At 35.6% G+C, this 27,799-nt stretch overlaps 1 protein-coding gene across 3 annotated transcripts in view; it reads right to left on the reverse strand.

Annotated features, from left to right (window-relative positions):
• Window positions 1–27,799, reverse strand: part of TENM1 (teneurin transmembrane protein 1) — an 845,979-nt gene that overhangs the window by 471,573 nt on the left and 346,607 nt on the right. For all 3 annotated transcript variants that reach the window (XM_015443786.4, XM_065538348.2, XM_065538349.2), the window contains one exon: window positions 23,418–23,534. In XM_015443786.4, the coding sequence (XP_015299272.2) occupies window positions 23,418–23,534 (117 nt within the window). The remainder of the gene's footprint in view (window positions 1–23,417; window positions 23,535–27,799) is intronic.

Genomic DNA, 27,799 nt, shown 5'->3' on the forward strand with positions numbered 1-27,799 from the left:
TCCTGTATTCAGAGCATCAGATAAGTCCCTTGGTTTTTCTTTCTCTGACACAAGTAACCTAGAGAGACTTACATTGCTTTGAATGCCCTGAGTGATTAAGGATTACAAAATAAATATAGGACCTTCGAGCAAAGCAAGGAAAATACACCAGGACTTACCTCCCTCCCACTTTTTAAGATTAGGTAGGGATATTGCAGGGTGTGATGGGGCATGTATGGAAGCACGTGGGGTAGATATCCTAGAGAAAAGTCTGGCAGGTTGGGAGAGTTATGGGTTAGTGGATAGAGTGGGGGTCAGGGAGAAGAGAGGAGAGTACAATGTTTCAGGCACCAGGAACAGGTTATACAAAGGCTTAGAAGTAATAAAACCTTTGCATGAATATGCAACTGACCAAATTGTAGCCTTCATAGAGAATATATTTAATGTATTCAGATCCAGAGGGGAGGGTAGTATGGAATTTCAGGCTTCGTGGCAATAGTACAAATACTTCTTCTTAGGGGGAGTGGGGTAGTTGGAAGGAGGTTAGGAAGAGATATGCCCCACATCATGCTAGGTATAAGCCTTGCCCATGATACAATGCAGGGAAAAAAGTAACCTTTAGTACTTTTGTCCTGCTAGGAAATTGCTGACCTGCTTTTGTTTGATTGGGAAGAAAAACGACATTGGTGGGTGTCAAGCAGCAGGTGGTGACCAGTTTCTTTAAAGACAACATATGAAACACTGAAAATTTATTTCCCAATAAACTTGACTTTCTGAGCTGAACTGCAAAAAAACTGCCATACAATAAAAGGATAAGGAACAAGGATATTTCCAATTGCCATTAAATATAATCCAAGTGAAGTGATTCACCGTGGCTCAGGTGCAGGTTCCCCATCAATACAATTTATAAGGGTTCAGCTTCCAAAACTACACTTCCATTTGACAGTAATTTCCTTTTTTATTTTGTTTTGTTTTAAGTTGACTACAATTTTCAATCACAGTTATCAGTTCATCACCTGGATGAAGGTGACCCAGCAGTCCTTCTTTATCTAATTCCTGAGATGTCCTTAGATTATCTTTCACAAGCAAAATTAACAATGATAACAGGAAAAATAAATTAATTCAAAGATGAGGGTTTATCAAATGCCATCTTCTGAGGGCTGCATTTTTTTATTAAACATGAATCAAATAATCTTTTGAAAAAAGAGATCTGGTTATCCAGAATTATCTTTTTCCCCACTGCATGACTAATTCCACAATCTTAATAAGCTTCTAATGATAAGTTTTATAAATAAAGCTGCCATCAGTTTGCCAGCCAAGTGTATTCTTGCAATATTTTTGAGATACATTTGTATTTTTAAGAGGAATTAAAATTTTCATCAAATTAATTAAAAGGAACGATGTAACATTAGCATGGTAAACATTAAAATAAGTATTTTACAGCTAAGTAATGCTAATGCTAGGAACGATAGTTCTTAAATTAACATTTCTTTATGTGTGGAAATGTCAGTGAGTGTTTTAAGAGAAAAGAGTTCTCAAAACAAATAAATTTGGACAACTTTGTGTTGAACACATCTGTATAGGTTTCTTTATTAAAGGACTTCTCAGAGCCTTTAAATATGCTAGTATGTACTCTAAGTCACCAAGAGTGGTCTATGGTAAGCAGCACTTCCTGAATATATGGGCTGTTTTGCTTTCGAGTCTAGTATAAAACTCGGGCTTCACTATAACATATTTTGGGAAATTAGAACATATTTGAAATAATAATTTACTTCTAAACTTAAGAAAGAATATAAATCTTGTTTAATCATTCCCTTTAAAAATTGTTTGTGTACAAAATACCTTCAAATCTTTCAAAACACTACTGATGTTCTACAATCAGCAACTTTCAGCGTTGGCAGTGTAGTGTGTTCGTAACTTCAGTATTGGACATGTAATTCAGGGTGATTAAACCAATTGGTCTAAGCCAAGATTACCACTTTACATGATCGATCCACAAATTGTAGACATAATTAATTGAATGTGTGTGTGTGCGCAAAACAGAAAGCATGGAGTAAGGTTTATTTGCTTGTTGTCTTCCTCTCATGTATTCTCATTCAAAAGAGAACAAATAAATGGGAGTAGTCAGAATATAGCTGTCAGAAATTGGATAAAACTGAGTTTTTCTGCAGCATTTGTAATTACTTTCAGAAGACTAGACAAGAAATGCAAGTCTCCATAAATCACAATGGTTAGGCTTGAGCCTTAAGATTCTGAGTAGGCTTTGTAATCAGCAAATTGAAAAATCTCCATGCAGCTCCATCAGTGGCATTCTACAAAATATCCTTTGGCATTATTATATATTATCAAGACAATTGTATTTCTTTGGTGGGGGTATGAATTGTGACTCATTTTATGATAGCTATCAGCGGGCTTTTTAGTACTCTGATAGATAACCTAGTTTACAGACCTATTTTACTTGTTTTAAGGGGTCTCTAATCATGTAATCACAGGTGCTTTGGAAATGGCTTTGAAGAAGGACTCTTAGAGCTGTTGAGTTAATAACATGCATTATCAACATTCCCTGCTATTTTTTTTATGCTTCTAAAACGTTCACTCTCTAAATGAGCTATTCTCGTTCTCTCTTTCTTCCTCCCTCCCCATACATGCAGGTATGTGTGCATAATGTGGGCTAAATTTGAATGACTACTCTAATTTATACATCTCTTGATATCATGCAGCCCTGGAAGTATTTTTCAAAAATTGTTAGTGTACCTAAATTTTCTGTGGCCAGCCAAATGAATACTGCCCCTCTCAATAGTTTCCAGGGCTCTTTCACTCCTACTCATCCCCATCCTCAATGACCTCTATTGCACCTCCTATCAGGTTCCTAAGAGTAACACATTGCTGATTTGGGAAAAGACCTTAATGTGGACAAAAATGAGACTCTCAAATAAACACTGTTGCTAGGATCGTAAACATATCTGGTCTTTTTGGAGGACATTTTACCAGTATTTAAATAGCAGATAGCTTCCATTGTTTTCCTATCAAAAATTAAATGTATATACCCTTTGACCCATCAATTCCATTTCAAGGGAATCTATTACTGCAGGATAATTCCCACAGGTACATAAATATATACATACATAGAATTCATTGTAGTGTTGCTCATAAAAGTAAAAAATGGGAAATCTCCTAATTGCTCATACATAGTAAAAAAAATCAAGCAACAGAGGCAGATCTATCTATACTGACATAGATATTCAAGAAGCATTGTTTAAAAAAGAATAAAGCAAGTTACAGAACACACATATAACGTGATCTCATTTACATTTAAAAAATATTACAGAAGAATAAGTATCAAACTATTATCCTTGAGCGCTTCTGGATAGGGGAAGGTGTAAAGACAAGGGGGAGGTGGAGAATAAATTACTTTTTCATTTTATATTGTTGTATGGTTTAATTTTTCTTGTTTTACAAAAAGCATATAATCATGTGTTACTTATATAATTAATATTTTTAAAGTAAAATTATCCTTCAATAATCTCCAAAATATTAGTTTCAAGAGTCATAGATTCAGGAAAAAGAAATATGAAGTATTTGCAGGTTAAATTAGGCATGTTAAACTATTATCAAGGGATACTACCCATTATTTCTCTTAAGACTTAGGCTAGTGAATTGTCTATTATTTCTTTGAGTATTGTGGCACAAAGACCCTAAGATGGCCCCCATATGTATGCCATTTATAATCCCCTCCCTTTTAGTTTGAGTACAATCTGTGACTTGATTATAATCAATAGAAGACAGCAAAGGTGGTGGGATATCACTCTCACAATTATATTACCATATACATATAGGACTTATTTTACTAGTATGTAGTAAAATTCTGCCTCTTTCTTTCTTTTTCTGTCTCTCTTTCTCTCTGCTGCTAGCTTAGACAAAGCTGCCATGCTGTGAGTAGGCCTACGGAAAGGGCCATATGACAAAAACTGAAGAACAGTCTCTAGTAGTGGAGAGTAACCCCTGGCTGACAGCCAACAGGAAAATAGAAACTTCAGTCCTACAATCAAATGAACTGAATTCTGCCAAGAAGAGCATCATGATTTCAGTCCAGTGAGACGCTGAGCAGGGGACCCAGTAGATGCGTCCAGACTCCTGACTCATAGCAATTGTGAGATAGTAAATTGTTGTTTTAAGTCCTTAAATTTGTGATAATTTGTTACTCAGCAGTGAAAGACTAACACAAGTACCTTGTTCTAATATTCTGTCTGATGTCATACTAACCAGTGGAAGACAAGAGAAAGCACTCAATCAGCTATTTTGTTTACTACTTGCTGATACTAAACTACTACCAAATGTAGACACCTGAACTTTATAAATCACTTTCTATTGTTAGCCATCATCCTATACATTTATAGTTCTTACTCACACTACTTATCCTCACACTACTCCTGTGAAATGGCCACAGATTAGGATATTGTGGCTTTAAGAGGTTACAAAATTTGCCCAAGGCGGCAAGGCTAGTAGTCAGCTATACCAGGATTTATATCCAAAGCCTGTGTTTAATGGGATAAAAAAGAATGAAAAAGAAACAATCCAATATTTGAAATCCTACTTCCCTTTCAGAAAATACTTCAAAAATATAGTAGACCTAATTCTACCTCTCTTCTCCCAAATCTGTTACATTTTCCAGCCCTCATTTTCAGTGACTTAAAATAAAAACCCAGTTCAGAGTTACTCTGCTAGAGCCTCACTACAATGTGGCTCATTATCACACAGCTTTATATATTCTGCTATTCATATAATTTCCTTTTTGATTTATACCTGAATACGGTAGTGGCTGGAAACCCATGTTAGAGGTAGTTCTGTTCCTTAATAACAGAAGATTGGTGACTTTTTAAGTTCATACAGGCTTTCTTTTAAGGAAGTAAACTCTACAAAAAAAAAAAGCCAGGAGCACAGAGTTGCATACTAGGATATGGCACTATCAATGTAATCATCAATAGGCAGGTTGAGATAAACATCATACTGACAGGATATGTAGCTGAAGAAGGCCAGAGGAGGAATGACTCGATTTTATTTTTCCCACGGGCAAAGGCAGAAACAGTGTCATGATGAACAAATTAAAGTCCTACCACAAAGCATTTGTACAATGTGCCATGCCAGAAAGCAAAGGGCAAACCACTAATCTCAGCAGATAATAATTAGAAAAAATACTATAGAAAAAAAACAAGAATACTAGGATGAATGGACGTTAGGAAATATCACTATCAATTGTGATGACTCTTCTAGAATGTGCATTTTGACTGATTTTATAGGGTGTGATTTTTCTAACCACAGGCATTTAGAATTGGCATTCAAGCACTATGAGAGCCAAGTTTAATTAACTTAACCTTCTGAGTAAAGAGACAGCCAGAGAGCAAGAAGAACTTCCAACGCCATAGCTACAATTTGCTGCAATTTGCTCTTCAAACTGCAGAATCATATGCACTGCTGTTTTTATTGCCTCTTCACCTTATCAGCCAAAAATTGTTGCCACATCAACAAAATGACCTCTGTGATCCAAGTTTTATCCTACCTATGACTTTCTCTCTTCTTTTCTGTTTTCCTGTCTGAATCAGTACAATATCTAATTTGGCACCTGAGATCAGAGACTGAGGTCAAGAGGAAAATCTTGACTTTTATAAATCACTTTCTGTATGTCGGGCACTGCCCCATGCATTTACATCCCTTATCTCAGTCCTTATTTACAGGACTCCAGGAGAAGTCCTTTGAATGATATAGGACAATACAAGAGTATAAATCAGATTATTCTCGAGGAATTAGAAAACTTCAGTTTAGACTTAGTAATTTTAGGATAAGAATGGGTAGAAAAGTATCTAAGGGGCATGTATGTGCATATGCATATAAATACACAATACAATAGCAAGTTCATGATATTTAGGAAATCCACAATCAAGCTCAAATCTCCCTGTCCCAATGTCCATCTCACTATTCTACTTTAGCTATCTTTTCATATTGGCTCAGAGCATAATCCTCAAGTGAAATACTGGATCCTTGCCTCTTGACTTATCCAAAAACCATTTAACCTTGAGAGCTGCTTCCTCTGTGCAGCCTTCCCTGATGATCCAACCCCATGAAGTAATCTTGATTGCTTGAATTTCTCCATTCTTGGTCCATTTCTATCATATGATCATCATATCATACCTTGCACTATTTACTGTTTTAAGTACGTGTGCTATCTCCTTAGCTAGACTATCTTAATTACTTGAGGGCTGGGGGCTCACAGTTCAGTGAAAAGATAAACATGCAAACAAAGTTTTTAAAACACAATGTCAATATGTTTTTTTTTTTCATAGAGATATATGATATAGAATGCTCTAAGGTGAAAAACCAAGGTGACTTACTTTGTGAAATTTAGAGATCTACAGAGGAGCTGCTATCTGAACTGGCTATTGAATAGTGCTTAGAAGTTTGTCAGATATAATGGAAGAAAACTGACATTCTGGGTAAAAGAAGCTGTAGGTCTGGAGTTGAGAAAGTGTGTGGTGTAGTTGGAGAAAAATGAATAAAGTTACCTGTAGAGTTTTAAGATGTTGGAAAGGTAGGTTGAAGCTAGGCTTTATGGAGTAAAAAGTTTATCTGAGAGTACAAAGGACAGTCATTGAGTTTCAAGAGGGGACAAGTATGGGAAGATTTGCATTGGCTAAGGTATTTATGGTGACAGTATAAAAGCTTGATTGGATTTGGGCAGGCCTGAAGGTAGAAAAAAATCAGGTAACTATTATTATATCACGTGAAAAATTATGAGAGCTGGAGATAAGGCAGAGGTGAAGAAGATGGAGAAAAAGGAATATGTTAGAAATGGAATTAGAAAGTAGAGTTATTAGAACTTGGAACAGAATTGGAGGCAGGGGAGAAGAAGGAGCCTAGAATAAATAAAAAGTGTGTATATCTTGAGAGACTGAGTAGATGTTGATGCCATTAATTAAAACAAGGCATTTGGGAAGAAGAGAGGGTACTGAATTATTGTTGGTTATGTTGAGTTTGAAAAACATACAAGCCATCTAGTATATATCCAATATGCAGTTAGAAACAGTTCTGGAAAAAAGTAGGGACTAGAGATCTAGACTGGGAAGCCACTGGCAGTGTTTTAAAAACATGGATATGGATTATACTTCTCATAAAAAGAGTACAAGGAAGAAAAGTTTCAAGGACAGATACCTGGTGAACACTGATACCTTTCAAGGGTGGAATGAAAAGGAAACATCAGTGAAGGAGTCTAAAAAGACTGGATAGCCCAGATAAATCATTTTTCTTAAGGGAACAATTGTACAATTACACTAACTTCTACTAAAAGTAGGATGAGACCTAAAATGAGGAGTGGATTTAGCCATAATCTCAACAATGATCTTTAGGGCTGTAATAGCCTAGTGGAAATAGAAGTCAAATTACATTTAATTCATTCAATAAATACTCATTTTGTGCCTACTATGTGTCAAACTTTGTTTTAGTTGGTAAGAATTCAGGCAAAATCCTTGCCCTATGGAGTTTATATTCTATTGGAGAAGGCAGATAATTAATGAGAAAAATAAGTCAAGGCATGTTAGATAATCACAAGGGCCAAAGACAAAGTTAAAGCAAGAAAAGAGAAACAGGAAGTAATTGTGTAGGTATAGTATCTGAAGCTGTGATTTTAAATAATGTGATCATGGAAGACCTCACAGAGTAGGTCATATTTGGGCAAAAGGCCTGAATAAAATAAGTAGCAACCCATGAAGACTGAGGACTAAATGGTAAACGAGGAAGTATTTATGTTGGAATAGAGAGATTAATAATGCAAATGAGAAGGCATTGAAAGTGTAAGCTCCAGAGGAGGTGGGGAGTGTATGGGATCAAAAACACAGAAGGAGAGTTGACAATGAAAAGGGGAAAGGACATTTCTGACTGTGAAACGTGTGGTAAGACTAAGTATAAATAGAGGTATATTTAATGTAGGGTGGCAGGGAATGGAGGGGACTTCATGATTGATGGCCTTATTTTTCTATGAGGTAGAAAGCAACATTTTCTGCTCTCTGTGAAGGTGTGGGTGGAATAAGTACTTCAGAGAGAATATCATTAGCACAGTAAGAAATGGGAACTAGAATGGGAGCTGACTTAAGAACCAAAATCGGGACAGGTGGGCAGTTTTAAGGGCTTGACTGAAGTTGGGTATTATGAATTTGCAGTGGCACCAGTCAATCAGGTATGTGGTTTTCTTTGGCAGAAGCAGTATAATGAGAGAAAGAAGAAGAAAAAAATGAAAGAAAACATCAAGGAAAGCTGATTAATGGTTGAGAATTGGCAAGATGGTGCAATACAAGAGTGTCAATGAGTTAATGGCTGAAACAGGGTTAGTAAGAGAGAGAGCCTGAAAAGGTTTACGAAATAGATAGGTAGCTAGGGAGGTATGAGGGCCTTGATGAGACCAGAAGTGATTCAGTGAGAGTGAAGGTGGGGGAGAAGAGGAAATGAATTGTGGAAATGGAGTGAAGGCAACAATTAGTGGCCAGAGAGAGGTCAAGAAAGTATGAAGTTAGGGTTTCAGATGAACTGCCTGTCAGAAAATAGAGGCAGATAAAATGGAAAGAAATAATGGCATTTGCAACAACTTGGATGGAGTTGGAGACCATTATTCTAAGTGAAGTAACTCAGGAATGGAAAACCAAACATAGTATGTTCTCACTTACAGGTGGGAGCTAAGCTATGAGGATTGAAAGGCATAAGAATGATACAATGGACTTTGGGGACTCAGGGGAAAGTGTAGGAGGTGGGTGAGGGATAAAAGACATTGGGTACAGGGTAAACCACTCAGGGGACAGGTGCACCAAAATCTCAGAAGTCACCACTGAAGAACTTATCCATGTAACCAAACACCACGTGTTCCCCCAAAACTACTGAAATTTTAAAAAAAAGAAAATGGAGGCAGATTATTTCAGATAGATATTTTTCCTAACAGAAAAGTAAATTTATCAGTCCAAACTAAAAACAAGGATGAGTATAAGTCTAGCACATATAGCATCATTCTTTTGGCTCAAGAAACATTAAAATGCCAAATATAAGAAGTTTACTGCAATAGGACAACAGAAAATATGTTTCATAAATACTATCTGGGAAAGAAATTTCAAAATCTTAAGACATAACTTCAGGTAAACACACAGCCTAAACTGTTGTTTGGAAAAATAGTGGGAAACATTTAAGTTTAAGTAAAGATTTTCAAAATAGAAAAACGCACTTACCAAGTAGGAAAAACTTATTCAATAAACATAGCATGAGTTCAACTGTACTGCATTAAACTCTGCCTGGTAGGATAATAGAAAAATATAAAATTGAATTGGATTAAAAATTATCTTTTTCGCAAATGGACACGTAATGAATATTTTGTACTTGGAGACTGAATGTTAGCCAACATTCTCTAAAGAAAACAAAATCATTTATTCAAGTCCAGTTTATAGTCTCATTACCTATGTAATTTTCATTATTGTTATTTTGAGATGTTCTGGCTTAATTAAAGTTATTAGTGCCCATGAATAAGTGCAAGTGTATTTGGCGTTTCATAGGTCTGTGATACTTTCATATATTTTGCATTTGACAACAGGGATCTAAGCTTTTATGTATTTACTTTCACAAGTCATAATTCTTAATTGAGATCAGGATAAGACTTCACTATAGAAACATATTCTACACTTTTATTTATGACTTTTCTGTCTTTTCTCTTTTCTTACCTGATTTGGGAATTATCTGCTATTTACAAAGCATATATACAAAACCAATTTTCTGAGCTATTATTGGGCATGACTTAAATGCACTACTTTGTGTGAAATTCTCCACCCACGGCAATAATAATCCCACACAAAAATGACTAAAATGAAGTGCTTGATTGAGCTTTTATGATTAACCATGCTGGAAACATAGACTTAAAAAAGAATAGTGTTTGAATAAGTAAAATAGAGATGTGTAACAAGAAAGGTTCTACTACTTTCACTTTCTTCCTTTTTAGGGTTCCTTGAACCCTTCATTGTATGTGGTTATTGCTTGATCTTCATTTTTCAATCTACAATTAAGTTCTCTGAAAGTGCAGGGTAACAGGTAAAGAGGAAAGAAGCAAAGTTGAAGTTTCTGCCCGTCTCTATAATTCAGTTTGGTGTTTCCTGTCAATTGTACATTTTGGATTCTTCCGGAAATGATAGCCACAAGTACAAAAGAGATAGGAAGACTGTGGAAGTAGAAAAATAAAGAAAAGAAGAAAGGAATATTTGTGTATAGAAGGCAGGAAAATACTTTGGAGGAGTTTTCCCAACTTGTATGTGTTTGTGGAGAAGTGTGGGAAGAGAAAAAGGAAGAAAGTCAGCAATGAAGTCACCATAGGAAGAGAGTAAGAGTACCCTTCTATTTAGGAACTATGAAGGAGTGTTAGGTAAGGTGGTGGGAGTTTCAGGTTTTTTTTTTAATAGGTCACCATCATATGTAATATTATCATTTTGTGTCCTACAGACACATTTTATTCACTGGCATTTCAATTCCTACTGCCAATTTTCCTTCCTTCTAGAATATAAGCTGTTTAAAGCCAAATTTAGAGAAGCAAGTCATATGAGAAATGAATCTGAACTGTCTTTCAGGTTATTCTATCACTCTCCTTGGGAATATTTTGCTTATACTTCCTTGGGACTTGTCACTCCAGAGAAATCTTGTCGCCTTAAGGCATCCTTTAAAATACAGAGGGAAAGGTCCATTACAGTACCCTCTGTATTTTAAAAGATGCCTTAAAACGCCTTGCATTTAAGTTATATACATTAGATTAAAATACCTTAAACTATTAGATGAAAATATTAGATCGAAAAACTTAAACATTATATTAAGATGCCCTAAATTCCTTATAATGCCTTATATTTAAGTGGTACATTTTACATTCCTACTACAAAAGAAATGTTATGAGTCATAACAGGAAAGTTAATTCCCAAAAGAAGGGAATACTATTCATAGCACAGTTACTCTTACTGTTCCAAGGGGTAATGAACTATACTATAATTATTCTTTTGCTTCTAAAGGTCAATATGTTAAGAATGGAGGTGTCAACATAGGGGCTTTTTATTATTTACCAACTTTTGATGGGTATCAATCAATAAAATACCATTCTTTAGCCATTGCCTCAGAAAGATGAGATGAATGTTTCTGGACACAGAATGTGTTCTGGTCTCTCTTCTATAACAGAACTTCAGATTTGAAATCTGATGTTTACAAAATTTCAGATAGTGACGTGGTAGTGGGTTGTGAAATCAATGTATGGGTCATGTAATGTACATTTGAAACAATAAACTATAATATGATAGGGTAGATTAGGATAGGGTAGAATAGAACAGAAAAAGTTAGGATGGACTAGAATAGGATAGGCTATCACAGTGCACTGCATACAGTAAGCATAAACACTGTTTCGTGAAACTTTTGTTTAATACATACACATAAATTATGTATGTACTGGGTTGTGATGAAAAATGTATTTCTTGTTATGAGCCCTGGCCATAAAAGGTTGGAAGTCACTGTCTTATGAGCTGCCTCTACATCTCACAGACAGTAGAGAAAAATTTTTCTGAGGACCACAGATATGATCAGATTATTTTCATCTGAGAGAAAACCACATTTATCATATTATCAGTAGAACAGATAATTATCAACTGGGAAAAATAATTTTCATCCAAGATGATTAAAAAATTGACAAGAAGGAACATTAGAAAATTAAAAGAGAACAAATAGAAAACTCTCTGTGAAATCAGAAGAGCAAAAGTGGAAACAATCCAAATGTCCATCAACTGGTGAATAAATAAACAAATGTGGTATCTCCACACAATGAGCCATTATCTGGCAATTAAAAGGAATTTAACCAATATATGTTATGACACAGACAAATTTTGAAAATGTGCATAGCGATAAAAGTCAGACACAAATTGACAAATATATGATTTAATTTGTATGACATCTCTGGAATAGGAAAATCTGTAGAGACAAAATGTAGATTAGTGCTACTTACAGTTGGGGAATAAGGGAGTAGGAAGATGATAGCTGAGTGTAAAGGGTTTTTGTGAGGTGATGAAGATGTTCTAAAATTGATTGTGGTGATAGTTGTACCACTTTGTGAATATAATAAAAACCATTTAATTTTACACTTTAAATGAGTGAATTGTATGATGTGTGAACTCTATCTCAATAAAGCTGTTAAAAAAACCCCAAACCAGAAGCAATCAAATATTCACCTTTCCCTAGTCACTCACAAATGAAAGGGTAGTAACTGATATACATATTAATGCATGTGCATGTGTGTATATACACGCACAAATATAGAAGAAAATAAAGAAAAAGACAAAATATTCATCTCCATACTTCAAGATAAAATTCAAATATCACACTCTGTGAAATCCTCCTAGATTTCTCCAGCTTATTTTCTTTGTGCTTCTAATGCATGCATTTTACATACATCTATTACAAGGCTTACTACATTGCACTATAATTATCTATTTATATGTCTACTTCCTTACTCTGCCCACTGATTATGAACTTCTCAAGGTCAAGGTAAATGTCTAATTATTTATTTCTGGATTCTTAGTCCTTTGACAAATGTTTGTACAATAAAAAAATTATAGTTTTGAAACAAATTCTAATAAATGCTAACAAATGTTTTCACTTTAAATTTTAGAAAGCTTTTTTTTTGACTTTTTATCTTCCAGACCCTTCAAATGACTTTACTCATTGAATCAATTCTGGACATGAATAATGACTTGAAGAAATCATTTGATGAGCTTGCTCTTACAGAACTCTTCCACCACTTGGCACTTGCCCACTACCTAACTGGCATTTTGTTTCTCTCAGTGTGGTTTATTTCAGTAATCTTAACTAATGAATTGGATTGACCATGTAGTGATCCAATCAAACCCAGGGTGATTGGCTGTCTTGACAATTGGGGAAAAATATTGATCTTATTCTGGTCAATTGGCTGAGTTATACAGAGATAGGCTAATAATGTCATCAGACTTACTTTTATCAGCATCATTAAGTCCAAGTAAGCAAGCTGCTAAGCTGTGAGCACATCTGTAATCCTTACATTCCCCACATCCTCCCCCTGTCTCTCTCCTATAAAAGTACCTTGTTCCCAGAAGGAATTTTAAAATGTTTAATAACCTAAAAGGTCTCACAAAATGGCAATGCTATTTCATACAATATCTGATGCAAAGCAAATTCAAATATTTCAGTTAATTATTTTTGAGGCATCAAATGATTCCTTTTTTTTTTTTTAACACACTGGTATATAAAACATGCTGCTCATTTGTACAGGGAAATCTTGTCATGATGGCTTGGTCTATAGATGATTAGGATTGCAACATTTATATTTAATAGTCCCAATCATATATTTATGATAAATTTTGCTCTTTCAGAAAATGTTTTCCAGAAGAAATTCCTTCCTCTTCTGAGTCAGCAGAACTAAGTTTAACCAAATTTCTTAGAAAAATTCCTCTTTTTGTAAATATGTTAACCATTTCCAATTTAATGTTTTCATCTTTTGGCTAGAGGTACCTGGTCATTTAAATATTTTTGGAGTCTAGATGAGCAATTAAACATATTAAGGTTTGGATTTGATATGGGGAACCATATGTAGGAAAACATTTATTGCTATTTAATATGTACACTATTCTCAAAATGTGTTAAAAATGTTTGAGGTTGGCCGGAGCGGTGGCTCAAACCTGTAATCCCAGCACTTTGGGAAGCCGAGGCGGATGGATCATGAGGTCAGGAGTTCAAGACCAGCCTGGCCAAGATGGTCAAACCCCATCTCTACTAAAAACTACAAAAATTAGCTGGGCATGGTGTCAGGCGCCTGTAATCCCAGCTGCTCAGGAGGAGAGCAGGCTGAGGTAGGAGAATCAATTGAACCTGGACGGCAGAAGTTGCAATGAGCCAAGATAGTACCACTGCACTCCAGCCTGGGTGACAGGGTGAGACTGTCTCAAAAAAAAAAAAAACAAAAAACAGTTTGAGGTTCATTTCTTTATTACCCTGATGATAACTGTTAAAGTGTAATGACAATATAATAACATTTTAGGTTTTGCAAAATACATGGGATACATATCACCAGTAATTTAAGTCATATTCATAATGCAGTTCCTTGAGAAAGGATCCTGCCTGGAACAAGTGTTTGGTTTTCTTATGTCCATATCCCTCTTGGGTTAATTAAAAGTGTTTTTTTATCATATCCACGTTGGAAAATGTGACATTTAACATGACCAATTTATTTAACAGAAAAAGATGAACAAATTGCTGGCCTAATATTTGTGAGACATATTTCACATATTTGTATTACACACCTGTCACATGGAATAAGAGTTGTTTGATGAAACAAAAACCACAGGAAATCAGGAAAGAAATAATGCTAAATATTTTTCCTTCAGTAAACACAAATTCCCCCTTTCCCATAAATGAAGTAAGCTTTAATTGAATGAGTGAGAGAGTCCACCTTAAATAAACCCAACAAGCAAAAATCTTGAGTTATGAAAATCATGAAACTTAGGGGCAGGGTAATTATTCACATTATAACATGACAAGATTTTCTAAAAGACTCCTCTACATAGTGACCTCACACATTAGGTAAAGCTATAAAATTATTTGCATACAGGACTTTAGGAACATATCCCATGTATGTAAAGAGAGACACCTGAATCTCAACAGAGCACTTAACAATCCACATTCTTATACCAGCTGGCAAGTTCTCAAATGTACCATGTTAAGAGAGTAGTGCTACAGCATTAAAGTTACAAGACCTGTAACCACATTATTGGAGAATGCTTTTCTGGAGCAAAACAAAAATTGAACTGGCATAAAGAAGGAAAGAGCCAGAACAGTGAAGAACACGCAGCAGTCTTTTCTCATCCACATCAGGATGGTGTAATAAATTACTCTCTTCTCTCTCATGCTGTCAGGAGAAAACGATGTTTAGATTAAACTTCTCTAAGGCCTAAAAGGATAATTTGTCAGTATTTTCCAGTTTACTACCAATGCAGTATTGATTTGCTAGGGTCCTTCTTCCTATTTTATTTAGACTAATTTAATCTGAAACAACTGAAACCCAACTTGTTGGAAAGCAAGATATTTCTTTATTTTAAGTCTCCCAGGCCCAAGGTATAAGGTACAAAAAATATACTATTTCTAGTTCTTATGGGTAAAGACCAACCACTTCGTTGGAGGCAAGTTATTAGAGAAAACCACTTTTCTCCTGAGATTTACCTTGGGCTAATTTCTTTTTATAAAATTATGGTTCTTGGGAGAACGTGATTAAAAAAAAAAAAAAAGTTCTGAATGCCAGCCCAATTTAGCAGACTCATGACTCTAGTTCTAGGCAGCTGCTTAGAAACAAGAAGTAAAACAGAAACATCTTGATAAACCTTCCTGTGGCTGAAGCTGATAAAAATGACAGTATTAGTTTGATATACAAATGACAGAGCTTAGGGACAAAACTACACTGAGGCACAAGATAAAATTACTTCCCAAATCTTTACTTCTCCCTATGCAAGTTTTACAAATGAGCAAACAGTATCCTATAACATCCAGAAATAAAACAAAAGCAACTAAAGGTTAAAATAATTTATGTATTGAGGGCAGGTAAAAAATATCAAGTACTTAGTCCATGTAGCTAGTATTGTTTGTTTACCTTCCTTATCTATTTTTTGGTTGTTTTTGTTTTGTTCTGTTATGTTTTGTTTTTGCTTTCTGGGGTACCTAAATGCCAGCTGTGGCATTGTTTTGACTGCAAATAAGTATGGGAGGACTGGTAAAAATGTCATGAGTTTATGGGTTTATGATTCTTTCCAGGTTGAAGTGCTGAACTTTCATTTGCCACTCTTTTCAACCTCTACAGAGATTTCCTCAAACTCCGACATGATTCAGGATTAATAAAATCTCACTTTAACACCTTATTCTTCCTTATTCTAGTCTTACTTTAGGTGTGACTATTCTATAGATCCATAGTTATTAAAAACTTTGATGGGATTGATTGATCAATTCTAATTGGAATGCTTTCTAAAAAATCAATTGATGAATTATTGGATAAAATATGATTATATCTTCATAAACTAAAAGTTCAATAGTTTTTACTGGAATTACTAGGCAATTTAGTCAGACGACATCTTAATTTAGGCAATGTCTTATATGAATCGGCCTATTTGACAATTTTGATTGACTTGCTTATTTTCATAAATCACTTAAAACAATACATGCATGTGCTTTTTTATTTATTTATTTATTTATTTATGGACATTCAATCAATTGGTATTTGCTATTTCCTTGTCTTAAAATGAACTATGCTGAGTATAAAGTTCTTCTACAACACTCATTTGACTAATTGTGATTGAATATGGTTGTGTCTACATGCATTGATTTGGCATATCAATTGCAACTATTTCTCCATGCACAAATTAACTTGAATATATTACCATAAGTGCCAGTATAGTCATCATAAACTGAAATGAAACAAATCCAGGAAACCAGAAAATAGGTTTGACTGATTCAACTATTAACTTAAGAGTTTAAAAACTACTGACTTTATTGAGCTGATTAAGTCTTTCAGAAACCAAACTGGCTTACAGATATAAACAAAGTCTTTAAAAATCAATAGTGCAAGAAATAGAGGGAGGATGTAGAGGAAGCAGAATAGAAAGCTCCACCCATTGTCCCCACCAAAAGGCACCAAGTTAACAGCTATCTACGTAGAAAAATACACCTTCATAAGAACCAAAAATCAGATGAGCACTCATAGTACCTGGTTTTAACTTCATATTTTTGAAAGAGGCACTGAAGAGATAGAAAAAACAGTCCTGAATTACCAAAACCCCCCTCCCCGCATTGCTCTTGGCAACAGCTGCGTGGTGTAGAGAGTATCTCTGGGCGCTGGGAGAGGGAGAACACAGCAATTATGAGACATTGAACTCAGTGCTAAACTGTTAGAGCAAAAAGGATAACTGGACCAAACTCAGCAGACAACCATCCACAGAGGAGCATTTAAACTAGCCCTAGCCAGGGAGGGAATCACTGATCTTAGAGGTTCAAACTTGAGTGGGTGCAAACCTGACCACTGAGGGCTACAGCATTCTGTGCCTCCAAGTAAACTTGAATGGCAATCTAGACCATAAGGACTGCAATTCTTAGTTGAGTCCTAGTGCTGAAGTAGGCCTAGAGACAGTGGACTGGGAGGGGCATGTAAAATACTTGAGACACCAGCTGGGGCAGCCAAGGGAGTGTTGGCAGCAAACCTCCCCTAACCCCAGGCTGCACAGATCACAGCTCCAAAAGAGACCCCTTCCTTCTGCTTGAGGAGAGGAGAGGAAATAATGAAGAGGCCTTTGTCTTGCATCTTGGATACCAGCACAGTCAAGGCAGGATAGGGCTGTGGTCAGAGTCATGAGGCCCCTGTTCCAGGCCCTAGCTCCCAGATGACATTACTGGACAAACTCTGGGCCAGAAGGGAACCTGCTGCCTTCAAGGAAAGCACCCAGTCCTGTCAGCATTCATTACCTACTAATTGAAGAGCCTTTGGGCCCTGAATAAACATCAGTGATACCCATCAAAAGCCTTGGGTGAGCCTCTGAGACTTGCTGATTTCAGGTGAGATGCAGCACACGATCAGCTGTGGTGGCAATGGGGAAAAACTTCTGCTTGAGAAAAGCAGAGGGAAAAGCAAAGGGGACATTTTCTTGCATCTTATGTACCAGCATGGTGAAGTGGGACTAGAACACCAAGCGGGCTCTTGGGGTCCCCAATTCCAGGATTTGACTATTGAACAGCATTTCTGGACCTGCCCTGGGCCAGAGAGGAGCCCACTACTCTAAAGATTGAGTCCCAAGGCAGGCAGTATTCACAAAAAGATGATTTAAAAGACCTTGTGCCTTAAACGAACATCAGCAGTAGTCTGGCAGTACTCCCCGTAGTCTGGGGTGGCGGTGACTACCAGGTGAGGTTCCTCTGCCTTTTGAAAGGGGAAAGAAGAGTGGGAAGGACTGTCTCTTGTGTTTTGAGTACCAGCTCAGCTACAATATAATAGAATGCCAGGTAGTCTTCAAAGGCTTTTTTACCTCTAGTCCCTGACTCCTGGACAACACTTCTGGACCTTGCTGCCCTGAAGGGAAGGACACAGGGCTGGCTGGCTTAGACACCAGCTGATTGTAGAGCCCCCAGGCCTTGAGCAAACATAGGCAGGAGCCACGGAATGGTTAAAGCCAGCCTTGGGTAAAACCAGTGTTGTGCTGGCATTAGGTCTGAAACAGCACAGTCATAGTGGTGGTGGCCACAGAGGTGCCTGTGTCACTCCATTCCCAGCTTTATATGGTTCAGAACAGAGAGAGAGACTCTGTTTCTTTGGAAGAAAGTAAGGGAACAGAACAAGAGTCTCTGTGTGATAATCCAGAGAACTCTCCCAGATCTTGTCCAAGACTATCAAGGTGGTACCTCTACGAGTCTGCAAGAACCACAGTATTACTGGGCTTGGAATGCCCCCTAAAGCATATATTAGAACACACAAGTCTTTTCAAATGTCTGGAAAGCCTTCTCAAGAAGGTTGGCTACAAATAAGCCCAGGCAGTGAAGACTACAATAAACACCCAACTCTTCAATGCCCAGACAACGAAGAATATCGATTAGCATCAATACTATCTAGGAAAACATGGCCTCAACAAATGAACTAAATAAGGTACCAGGGACCAATCCTGGAGAAACAGAGATTGGTGACCTTTCAGACAGACAACCCAAAATAGCTGTATTGAGGAAACTCAAAGAAATTCAAGATAACGAAAAGAAGGAATTCAGAATTCTATCAGATAAATTTAACAAAGAGATTGGAATAATTCAATAGAGTCAAGCAGAATTTCTGGAGTTGAAAAATGCAACTGAAATACTGAAGAATATATCAGAATCTAATAGCAGAATAGATCAAGCAAAGAAAGAACTGGTGGGGTTGAAGACAGTCTTCTTGAAAATACTAGTCAGAGGAGGCAAAAATAACAAAAACAAAAACAAAAACAATAAAGCATGACTACAGGATCTAGAAAATAACCTTAAATGGGCAAATCTGAGAGTTATTGGCCTTAAAGAGGATTTAGAGGAAGACACAGGGGTAGAAGGTTTATTCAAAGGGATAATAACAGAGAACTTCCCAAACCTAGAGAAACATATCAATATTGAAGTACAAAAAGATTAAAGAACACCAAGCAGATTTAACTCAAGGAAGACTATTTCAAGGCATTTATTAATAATAATACAACTCTCAAAGGTCAAGGGAATAAAGGATCCTAAAAGAGAAAAGAGAAAAGAAGCATACAATATATAGTGAAACTCCAATATGCCTGGCAGCAGACTTTTTAGTGGAAATTGTACAGGTCAGGAGAGAATGGCATGCCATATTTAAAGTGCTAAAGGAAAAAAAAGTTTACCATAGAATAGTATATTCAGTAAAAATATCCTTCAAGCATGAAGGAGAAATGAAGGCTTTCCCAGACTAACAAAACTTGAGGGATTTAATCAATACCAGACCTGTTCTACAAGAAATGCTAAAGGGAGTACTTCAATCAGAAAGAAGAGGACATTAATGAGCAATAATGACCGGAAGGCACAAATCTCACTGGTAATAGTAAGTACACAGAAAAACACAAAATATTATAACACTGTAACTGTGGTGTGTAAACTACTCTTATTCTAAGTAGAAAGACTAAATAATGAACCAATAAAAATAATAACTGCAACAACTTTTCAAGACACAGTAAGTACAATAAGATATAAATAGAAACAACAAAAAGTTAAAAAGCAGAGGAACAAAGTTAATGTATAGAGTTTTTATTATTTTTCATTTTACTTGCTTGTGTGTTTATGCAAATAGTGTTGAATTGTTATCAGGTTAAAATAATGGGTTATAAGATAGTATTTGCAAGTCTCATAGCAACCTCAAACCCAAAACATACAATGAATACACAAAAAATGAAAAGCAAGATAGTAATAGTAACTCATATCACCAGAGAATATCATCTTCAGTAGAAGAAGACAGAAAGGAAAGAAGAAAGAGAAGACCATTTAACAACTAAAAAACAAATAACAAAATGGCAGGAGTAAGTCCTTACTTATCAATAATAATTTAATGTAAATGGACTAAGCTCTCCAATCAAAAACACAGACTAGCTGGATGAGTGAAAAAAATATTGATCTGTTGCCTACAATAAAAACACGTCGCCTGTAAAGCACACATAGACTGAAAATAAAGGAATGGAAAAAGACATTCTATGCCAATGAAAACCAAAAAAAAGAGCAGGATTTGCCATACTTATATTAGACAAAATAGATTTCAAGACAAATACTATAAGAAGAGAAAAGAAGGTCACTATTTAATGATAAAGGGGCCAACTCAGCAGAAGGACATAACTTTGAATATATATGTATGCAGCCAACACTGGAGCACCCAGATATATAAAACAGATATTGTTAGAACTAAAGAGAGAGATAGGCCCCAATACAATAATACCTGGAGACTTCAACACCCCACTTTCAGCATTGGACAGATCTTCCAGACAGAAAATCAACAAAGAAACATCAGACTTAATCTGCACTATAGACCACATGGATGTAATAGATATTTACAGAACATTTCATCCAAGAGTTGCAGAATACACATTATTTTCCTCAGCACATGAATCATTCTCAAGGATAGACCATATTTTAGGTCACAAAACAAGTCTTCAAAACATTCAAAAAGTTGAAATAATATCAAGCATCTTCTCTGACCACAATAGGACAAAACTAGAAATTAATAACAAGAGGAATTTTGGAAACTATAAAAATACATGGAAATTAAACAATATGACCCTGAATGACCAGTGGGTCAATGGAGAAATTAATAAAGAAATTAAAACATTTCTTGAAACAAATAATGATGGAAACACAATATACCAAGACCTATGGGACACAGCAAAAGTCATACTAAGAAGGAAGTTTATTGCTATAATACCTACATCAAAAAAGAGGAGAAACTTCAAATTAACAATCTAACAATGCATTTTAGGGAACTAGAAAAGCAAGAGCAAACCAAACCCAAAATTAGTATAAGAAAAGAAATAATACAGAGCACAAATTTCATTTAATTTCAATGAAATTGAAATGAAAAGCAATACAAAAGATTAATGAAACAAAAGTTTTTCTTGAAAAGTTAAACAAGATTGATAAAGAAAAAAAAGAGAGAAGATTCAAATAAAATCAGAAATGAAAAAGGACACATTACAACTTATACTGCAGAAAATCAAAGGATCATTAGTGTAATATCAGCAACTATATGCTAATAAATAAAAAAATCTAGAAGAAATGGACAAATTCCTAGATACATATAACCTACCAAGATTGGACTAGGAAAAAATCCAAAACCTAAACAGACCAATAATTAATAACAAGATGGATGCTATAATAAAAATACTCCCAGAAAAGAAAAGTCTGGGACCTAATGGTTTCACTGCTGAATTCTACCAAACATTTAAAGAAGAACTAATATGAATCCTACTCAAACTATTCAAAAAAATACAGGAGGAGACAATAGCTCCAAACTCCTTCTATAGGTCCAATATTACCCTGATACCAAACCAGATAAAGATACATCAAAAAAAGAAAACTATAGGCCAATATTTCTGATGAACATTGATGCAAAAATCTTCAACAAAATAATAGCAAACCAAATTCAACAGTGCATTATAAAAATCATTCATCATGACCAGTGGGATTTATCCCTGAGATGCGAGGATGGTTCACCATACACAAATCAATCAATGTGATACATCATACAAACAGAATGAAGAATAAAAACCATGTGATCATTTCAATTGATACTGAAAAAGCATTTGATAAAATTCAACACCCCTTCATGATAAAAAAAACCCTCAGAACACTGGGAATAGAAGAAACATATCCCAACATTATAAAAGTCATATCTGGCAGACCTGCAGCTAGCATCATACTAAATGGGGAAAAACTCAAAGCCTTTCCTTTAAGATCTGGAACATAACAAATATGTCCACTGTTACCACTGTTATTCAACATAGTATTGGAAGTCCTAGCTAGAGCAATCATATAAGAGAAAGATATGAAGGACACCCAAATTGGAAAGGAAGAAGTGAAATTATCATTGTTTGCAGATGATGTAATCTTATTTGGAAAAACATAAAGACTCCACAAGAAAACTATCAGAACTGATAAACAAATTCAGTAAAGTTGCAGGATACAAAATCAACATAAAAAAATCAGTAGCATTTCTATATGTCAACAGTGAACATTCCTAAACAGAAATCACAAAGTAATCCCATTTACAATAGCCACACATAAAATAAAATACCTAGGAATTAACCAAAGAAGTGAAAGATCTCTATAATGAAAAACTACAAAACACTGATGAAAGAAATTGAAGAGGACACCAAAAAAAAAAAAGGAAAAATATTCCATGTTCATGGATTGGAGGAAACAATATTCTTAAAATGTCCATACTATCCAAAGCAATCTACAGATTCGATGCAATCCCTATTAAAATCCCAATGACATTCTTCACATAAACAGAACAAAAATCCTAAAATTTATATGGAATGATAAAAGAACCAGAATAGCTAAAGCTATCTAAGCAAAAAGAACAAAACCGGAGGAATAACGTTACCTGACTTCAAATTATGCTACAGAGCTATAGTAACCAAAACAGCATGGCATTGGCATAAAAGCAGACAGACAGACAGTGGAACAGAATAGAGAACCCAGAAACAAATCCATACACCTACAGTAATCTCATTTTTGACAAAGGTGCCAGTAACATACACTGGGGAAAGGACAGTCACTTCAATAAACGGTGCTGGGAAAACTGGATATCCATATGCAGAAGAATGAAACTAGACCCCTATCTCTTGCCATATACAAAAATGAAATCAAAATGAGCTAAAGACTTAAATCTAAGACCTCAGCCTATGAAAATACAATATTGGGGAAACTCTCCTGGACATTAATCTGGGCAAAAAATTTCTTAAGCAATACCCTACAAGCACAGGCAATCACAGTAAAAATGGGAAAATGGGATCACATCAAGTTAAAAAGCCTCTGCATAGTAAAGGATACAATCAACAAAGTGAAGAGAAAACCCACAGAATGGGAGAAAATATCTGCAAACCACTAATCTCTCACGGGATTAATAGCCAGAATATATAAGAAGCTCAAACAACTCTATAGGAAGAAACCTAATAACCTGATCAAAACATGGGCAAAAGATTTAAATAGACATTTCTCAAACGCAGACATACAAATGGCAAGCAGGCATATGAAAAGGTGCTAGCATCATTAATCATCAGAGAAATGCAAATTAAAACTATAGTAAGATGTGATCTCACCCGGCTGGGCGCGGTGGCTCATGCCTGTAATCCCAGCACTTTGGGAGGCTGAGGCAGGTGAATCACTTGACGTCAGGAGCTCGAGACCAGTCTGGCCAACATGGTGAAACACTGTCTCTAACAAAAAAAAAAAAAAAAAAAAAAGAAATTAGCCAAGCATAGTGATGTGCACCTGTAATCCCAACTACTCTAGAAGCTGAGGCACAAGAATTGCTTGAACCTGGGAGGCGGAGGTTGCAGTGAGCCAAGATCATGCCACTGCACTCCAGCCTGGACCACAGAGCAAGACCCTGTTTCAAGAAAAAAGAAAAGAAAAAGATGATTTTACCCTAGCAAAAATGGCTTTTATCCAAAAGACAGACAATAACAAATGCTGGTGAGAATGTGCAAAAAAGGGAACACTTGCACACTGTTTGTGAGAATGTAAAATAGCACAACCACTATGGAGAACAGTTTGGAGGTTCTTCAAAAACCTAAAAATTGAGCCACCATATGATCCAGCAATCCCACTGATGGGTATATATTGTATAGCATACAGCAGCAGTATACCCAAAATAAAGGAAATCATTATATAGAAGAGATAGCTGCATGCCTGTGTTTATTGCAGCAGTGTTTACAATAGGTAAAATTTTGAAGCAACCTAAGTGTCTATCAATGGGTGAATGAATAAATAAAATGTGGTAATATACACCACAGAGTGCTATTCAGCCATAAAAAAGAAAGAGATCCAGTCATTTGCAACAACATGGATGGAAATGGAGATCATTATGTTAAGTGAAATAAGCCAGTCACAGAAAGACAAGCATTGTGTCTTCTCACTTATTTGTAGGATCTAAAAATCAAAATAATTGAACTTGTGGACATAGAGAGTAGAAGAATGGTTATCAGAAGCTGGGAAGAGTAGTAGGGGGCTGTGGGGGGAGGTGGGGGTGGTTAATGTATAAAAAAATAGAAAGAATGAATGAGACCTACTATATGATAGCACAACAGGGTTAATAACTTAATTCTACATGGTAAAATAACTTGAGTGTAATTGGATTGTTTGTAACTCAAAGAATAAATGCTTGAGGGGATGGATACCCCATTCTCCATGATGTACTTATTTCACATTGCGTGCCTGTATCAAAACATCTCATGTACCCGCTAAATATACACACCTACTATGTACCCACAAAAATTAAAAATATTAATTGTGCAAGAAATAATAGTTCATATCAATCAAAAACAGTTATTCAGTTCTGTGTAAAGACAAAGACACAAATTATATACCAAAAGTTACATTCTATATTCATTCTTTCAAAAGTACTTGTTGAACACTTGCTAAGTCCTAGAAACTATTCTAGGGCCTTTAAGGACTTTAGTAAACAAACACACAAGGATCCTAGTCCTCACAGAACTTACAATTTGTGTAGATGGAAACAGACAATAAACAATAAACATAGTACATAAGTAAATTATACAGAGGTTGATACAAGCTATGGAAATAAAGACAAGGTAGAGCAGGGTAAAGGTATTAAGAGTTCAGGGATTAGAGTGCAAATTGCAGTAGTGTATGGAATGGATCAAAATAGACCTCACTGAGAAGGAGACATTTAAGCAAAAGCTTGACGGAGGTACGAGAGTGAAAACATGCAACACTTGAAGGAAGAAGATTCCAAGTAGAGGAGTCAGCCACAGTGAAGTAGCTAAGGCAGAAGTATGCCCCGAGTATTTTTTTTTTTTTTTTTTAGAGATTGACAAAGATGTCAGTGTCAATGTGCAGAGTTAAGAAAAAATGTAGGAGGTGAGGTAACAGGGAGCTAGATCATGGAGGGTATTTTAAGTCACTGTAAATATTCTATTCTGAGTGAAATGAGAAGCCACTTGCAATATTTTTAGTAGAGTCAACTCATATATTTTGTTTACTCTTTTATTATTTTTAAATAATTGACACATAATTGCATGTTTATGGGCTAGTATGATGTTTCAATACATGCATATTTTGTATAATGATCAAATCAGGATAGTTGGCATGTTCATAATCTCAACCTTTATCTTTTTTGTGGTGGTAACTTTCAAGATCCTCTATTCTAGTTATCTTGAAATATGCAATACATTTTTCTTAGCTAGCTATGGTCCCCCTACTGTGCAAGAGAACACCAAAATTTATGTTTCCTATTTAATTGTAACTTTGTACCCATTGATCAGCTTGTCCCTTTTCCCCCTTCCTCCTCCCCTGTTTGGTCTTTGGTTACCACTATTCTACTTTCTACTTCTATGATACCAATCTGAAAGAAAAGGATACTAACCTGTAATAAGAAAATATTTTTAAAAGATCACTCTGAGAAGCATAGAGATCTGTTATGAAGCTGTATGATTTAACCCAGATGAGAGATGATGGTGGCTTGGACAAGGGTGGTAGCAGGCGAGCTGGAGGTACAGTGAACAGAGTTTGCTAATACAGTGGATGTAAGATATTGCAAGGAAGGGAACTTTCAGGATGACTCCAAGGTTTTTGACTTGAGCAAGTAGTAGGATGGAGCTTCCATCAACTGAAATGGAGAAGTCCGGAAGTGGAGCAAGTTTTGGGTAGGAAGGAAAGATGAAAAAATTTGAAAGTCATTAGTGTATTAGATGGTTTAAGCCTCACGACCATAAGAAGTTACTGAGTAGGGTATAAACAGTGAAGACTTGAAGACAAAAGCTGAGCACTGGTATATACCAACATTAAAAGGTTAGAGAGTCAGGCCTGTAATCCCAGCACTTTGGGAGGCTGAGGCGGGCGAATCACGAGGTCAGGAAATCGAGACCATCCTGCCCAACATGGTGAAACCTCGTCTGTACTAAAAATACAAAAATTAGCTGGGTGTGGTGGCACGTGCCTGTAATCCCAGCTACTCGGGAGGCTGAAGCAGGCATGAGAATCACTTGAACCCAGGAGATGGAGGTTGCAGTGAGCTGAGATCGCGCCACTGCACTCCAGTCTGGTGACAGAGCAAGATTCTGTCTTTAAAAAAAAAAAAAAAAAAGTTAGAAGAATCAGCAAATAAGACAGAGAAGTGACCACTGAGATAAGAGGAAAACTAAGAGAGCATGATATCCTGTAAGCCAGGTGAAGACAGTGTACAGAACTCAGAATTTTTTCATGGAATGGGATTGGCCTTAGTTTTATATTAATTTTGTTTTGGTCCATGTTTAGCACTAGTAACCCAGGCTTATAAAACATGTGCTATAAGGAAAATTAATGGATTATTTCACAAGGCTACCAATTTTCTCATGGTAAAATGGATTAAACAATTACACAGTATTTTTGTGCAGGCTACACAATCTCTCCAACTTCAGAAAAATTATTTCAGCAAATATAAACTTGGAAGGAACAATGAAAATACAGGATTTTTTTTTTATCAGTAAACTAGTTTTTCACTTACAAACATCAAAATAAATGAAAATTATTTGAGCAGAAATTTCCAATTGAAAACAAAAAGTTAAAAGTATAAACTTTGGTGAATAAGGAAATTCTATTTAAAATCAACCATTTAGCATACTAGTCATTTGTTCATGGAAATACAATGATGTGTACTGCTGAAACTGTTAAATGAAAAATACATGTCTTTGGTTTCAAAGGAAAATAGCATGGTTTATGTTAACATGAAAAGCTTGAAATTTGCAAGCTTTGTTCTTGTTTTACAGCTGCTAATTTTGGCAAACAATTTTGAAACATGGAACTTCTTGTCCACTAGATAACAATACTTCCATGCCTTGCTTCCTCTGTAAGACAGAAACTTGATCTCCAAACATAGTTCTTTCAAGTAAACAAAAAAGTATATCCCCTCTGTACATGGGGCTGTAATTTCGTGAGGACAATCAATATGAGCAGGTGACATAATAGTAATGTAAAGAGCAAAATATTATTTGTAGTATAATAGATTTGCTTCCCACTTTATTTTCAGAAGGAATACACACATACAAAGCTACGTTAAATAAATTTTAAATTTCTATTTACTTTAAATTAAATTTAAAATTTAAAAATTGGAAGGAGCCCTTTAAGCAGCAAGTATTTGCTATTTTAAAAAGTGGCCAAGAAAGCAGGTGAATTGGATTCATTTATCTACGACATCATTTTCCTTTTATTTTGAAAAATTATGTTAAATTACAAAATTTAATAGCACATTATCAAAGTTCAAACGGGACAAAAGAGCACACAGGAAAAAAAAATCTCCCTCCAATCCCTGTCCCACAGCCACTTACTTCCCCTCCACAAATGCAATTAAAATTATTCATTTATTTTGAATATTTTCAGAGAAATTCTATGATTATATAAGCATGCAAGCATATAGCTTCATTAAAAATCACACATAAAGTGTAGTACACTGGACATCATCATTTTCACACTTCTGGTTGTG

The sequence above is a fragment of the Macaca fascicularis genome, chromosome X (assembly GCF_037993035.2).
Source record: "Macaca fascicularis isolate 582-1 chromosome X, T2T-MFA8v1.1".
Lineage (NCBI taxonomy): Eukaryota > Metazoa > Chordata > Mammalia > Primates > Cercopithecidae > Macaca > Macaca fascicularis.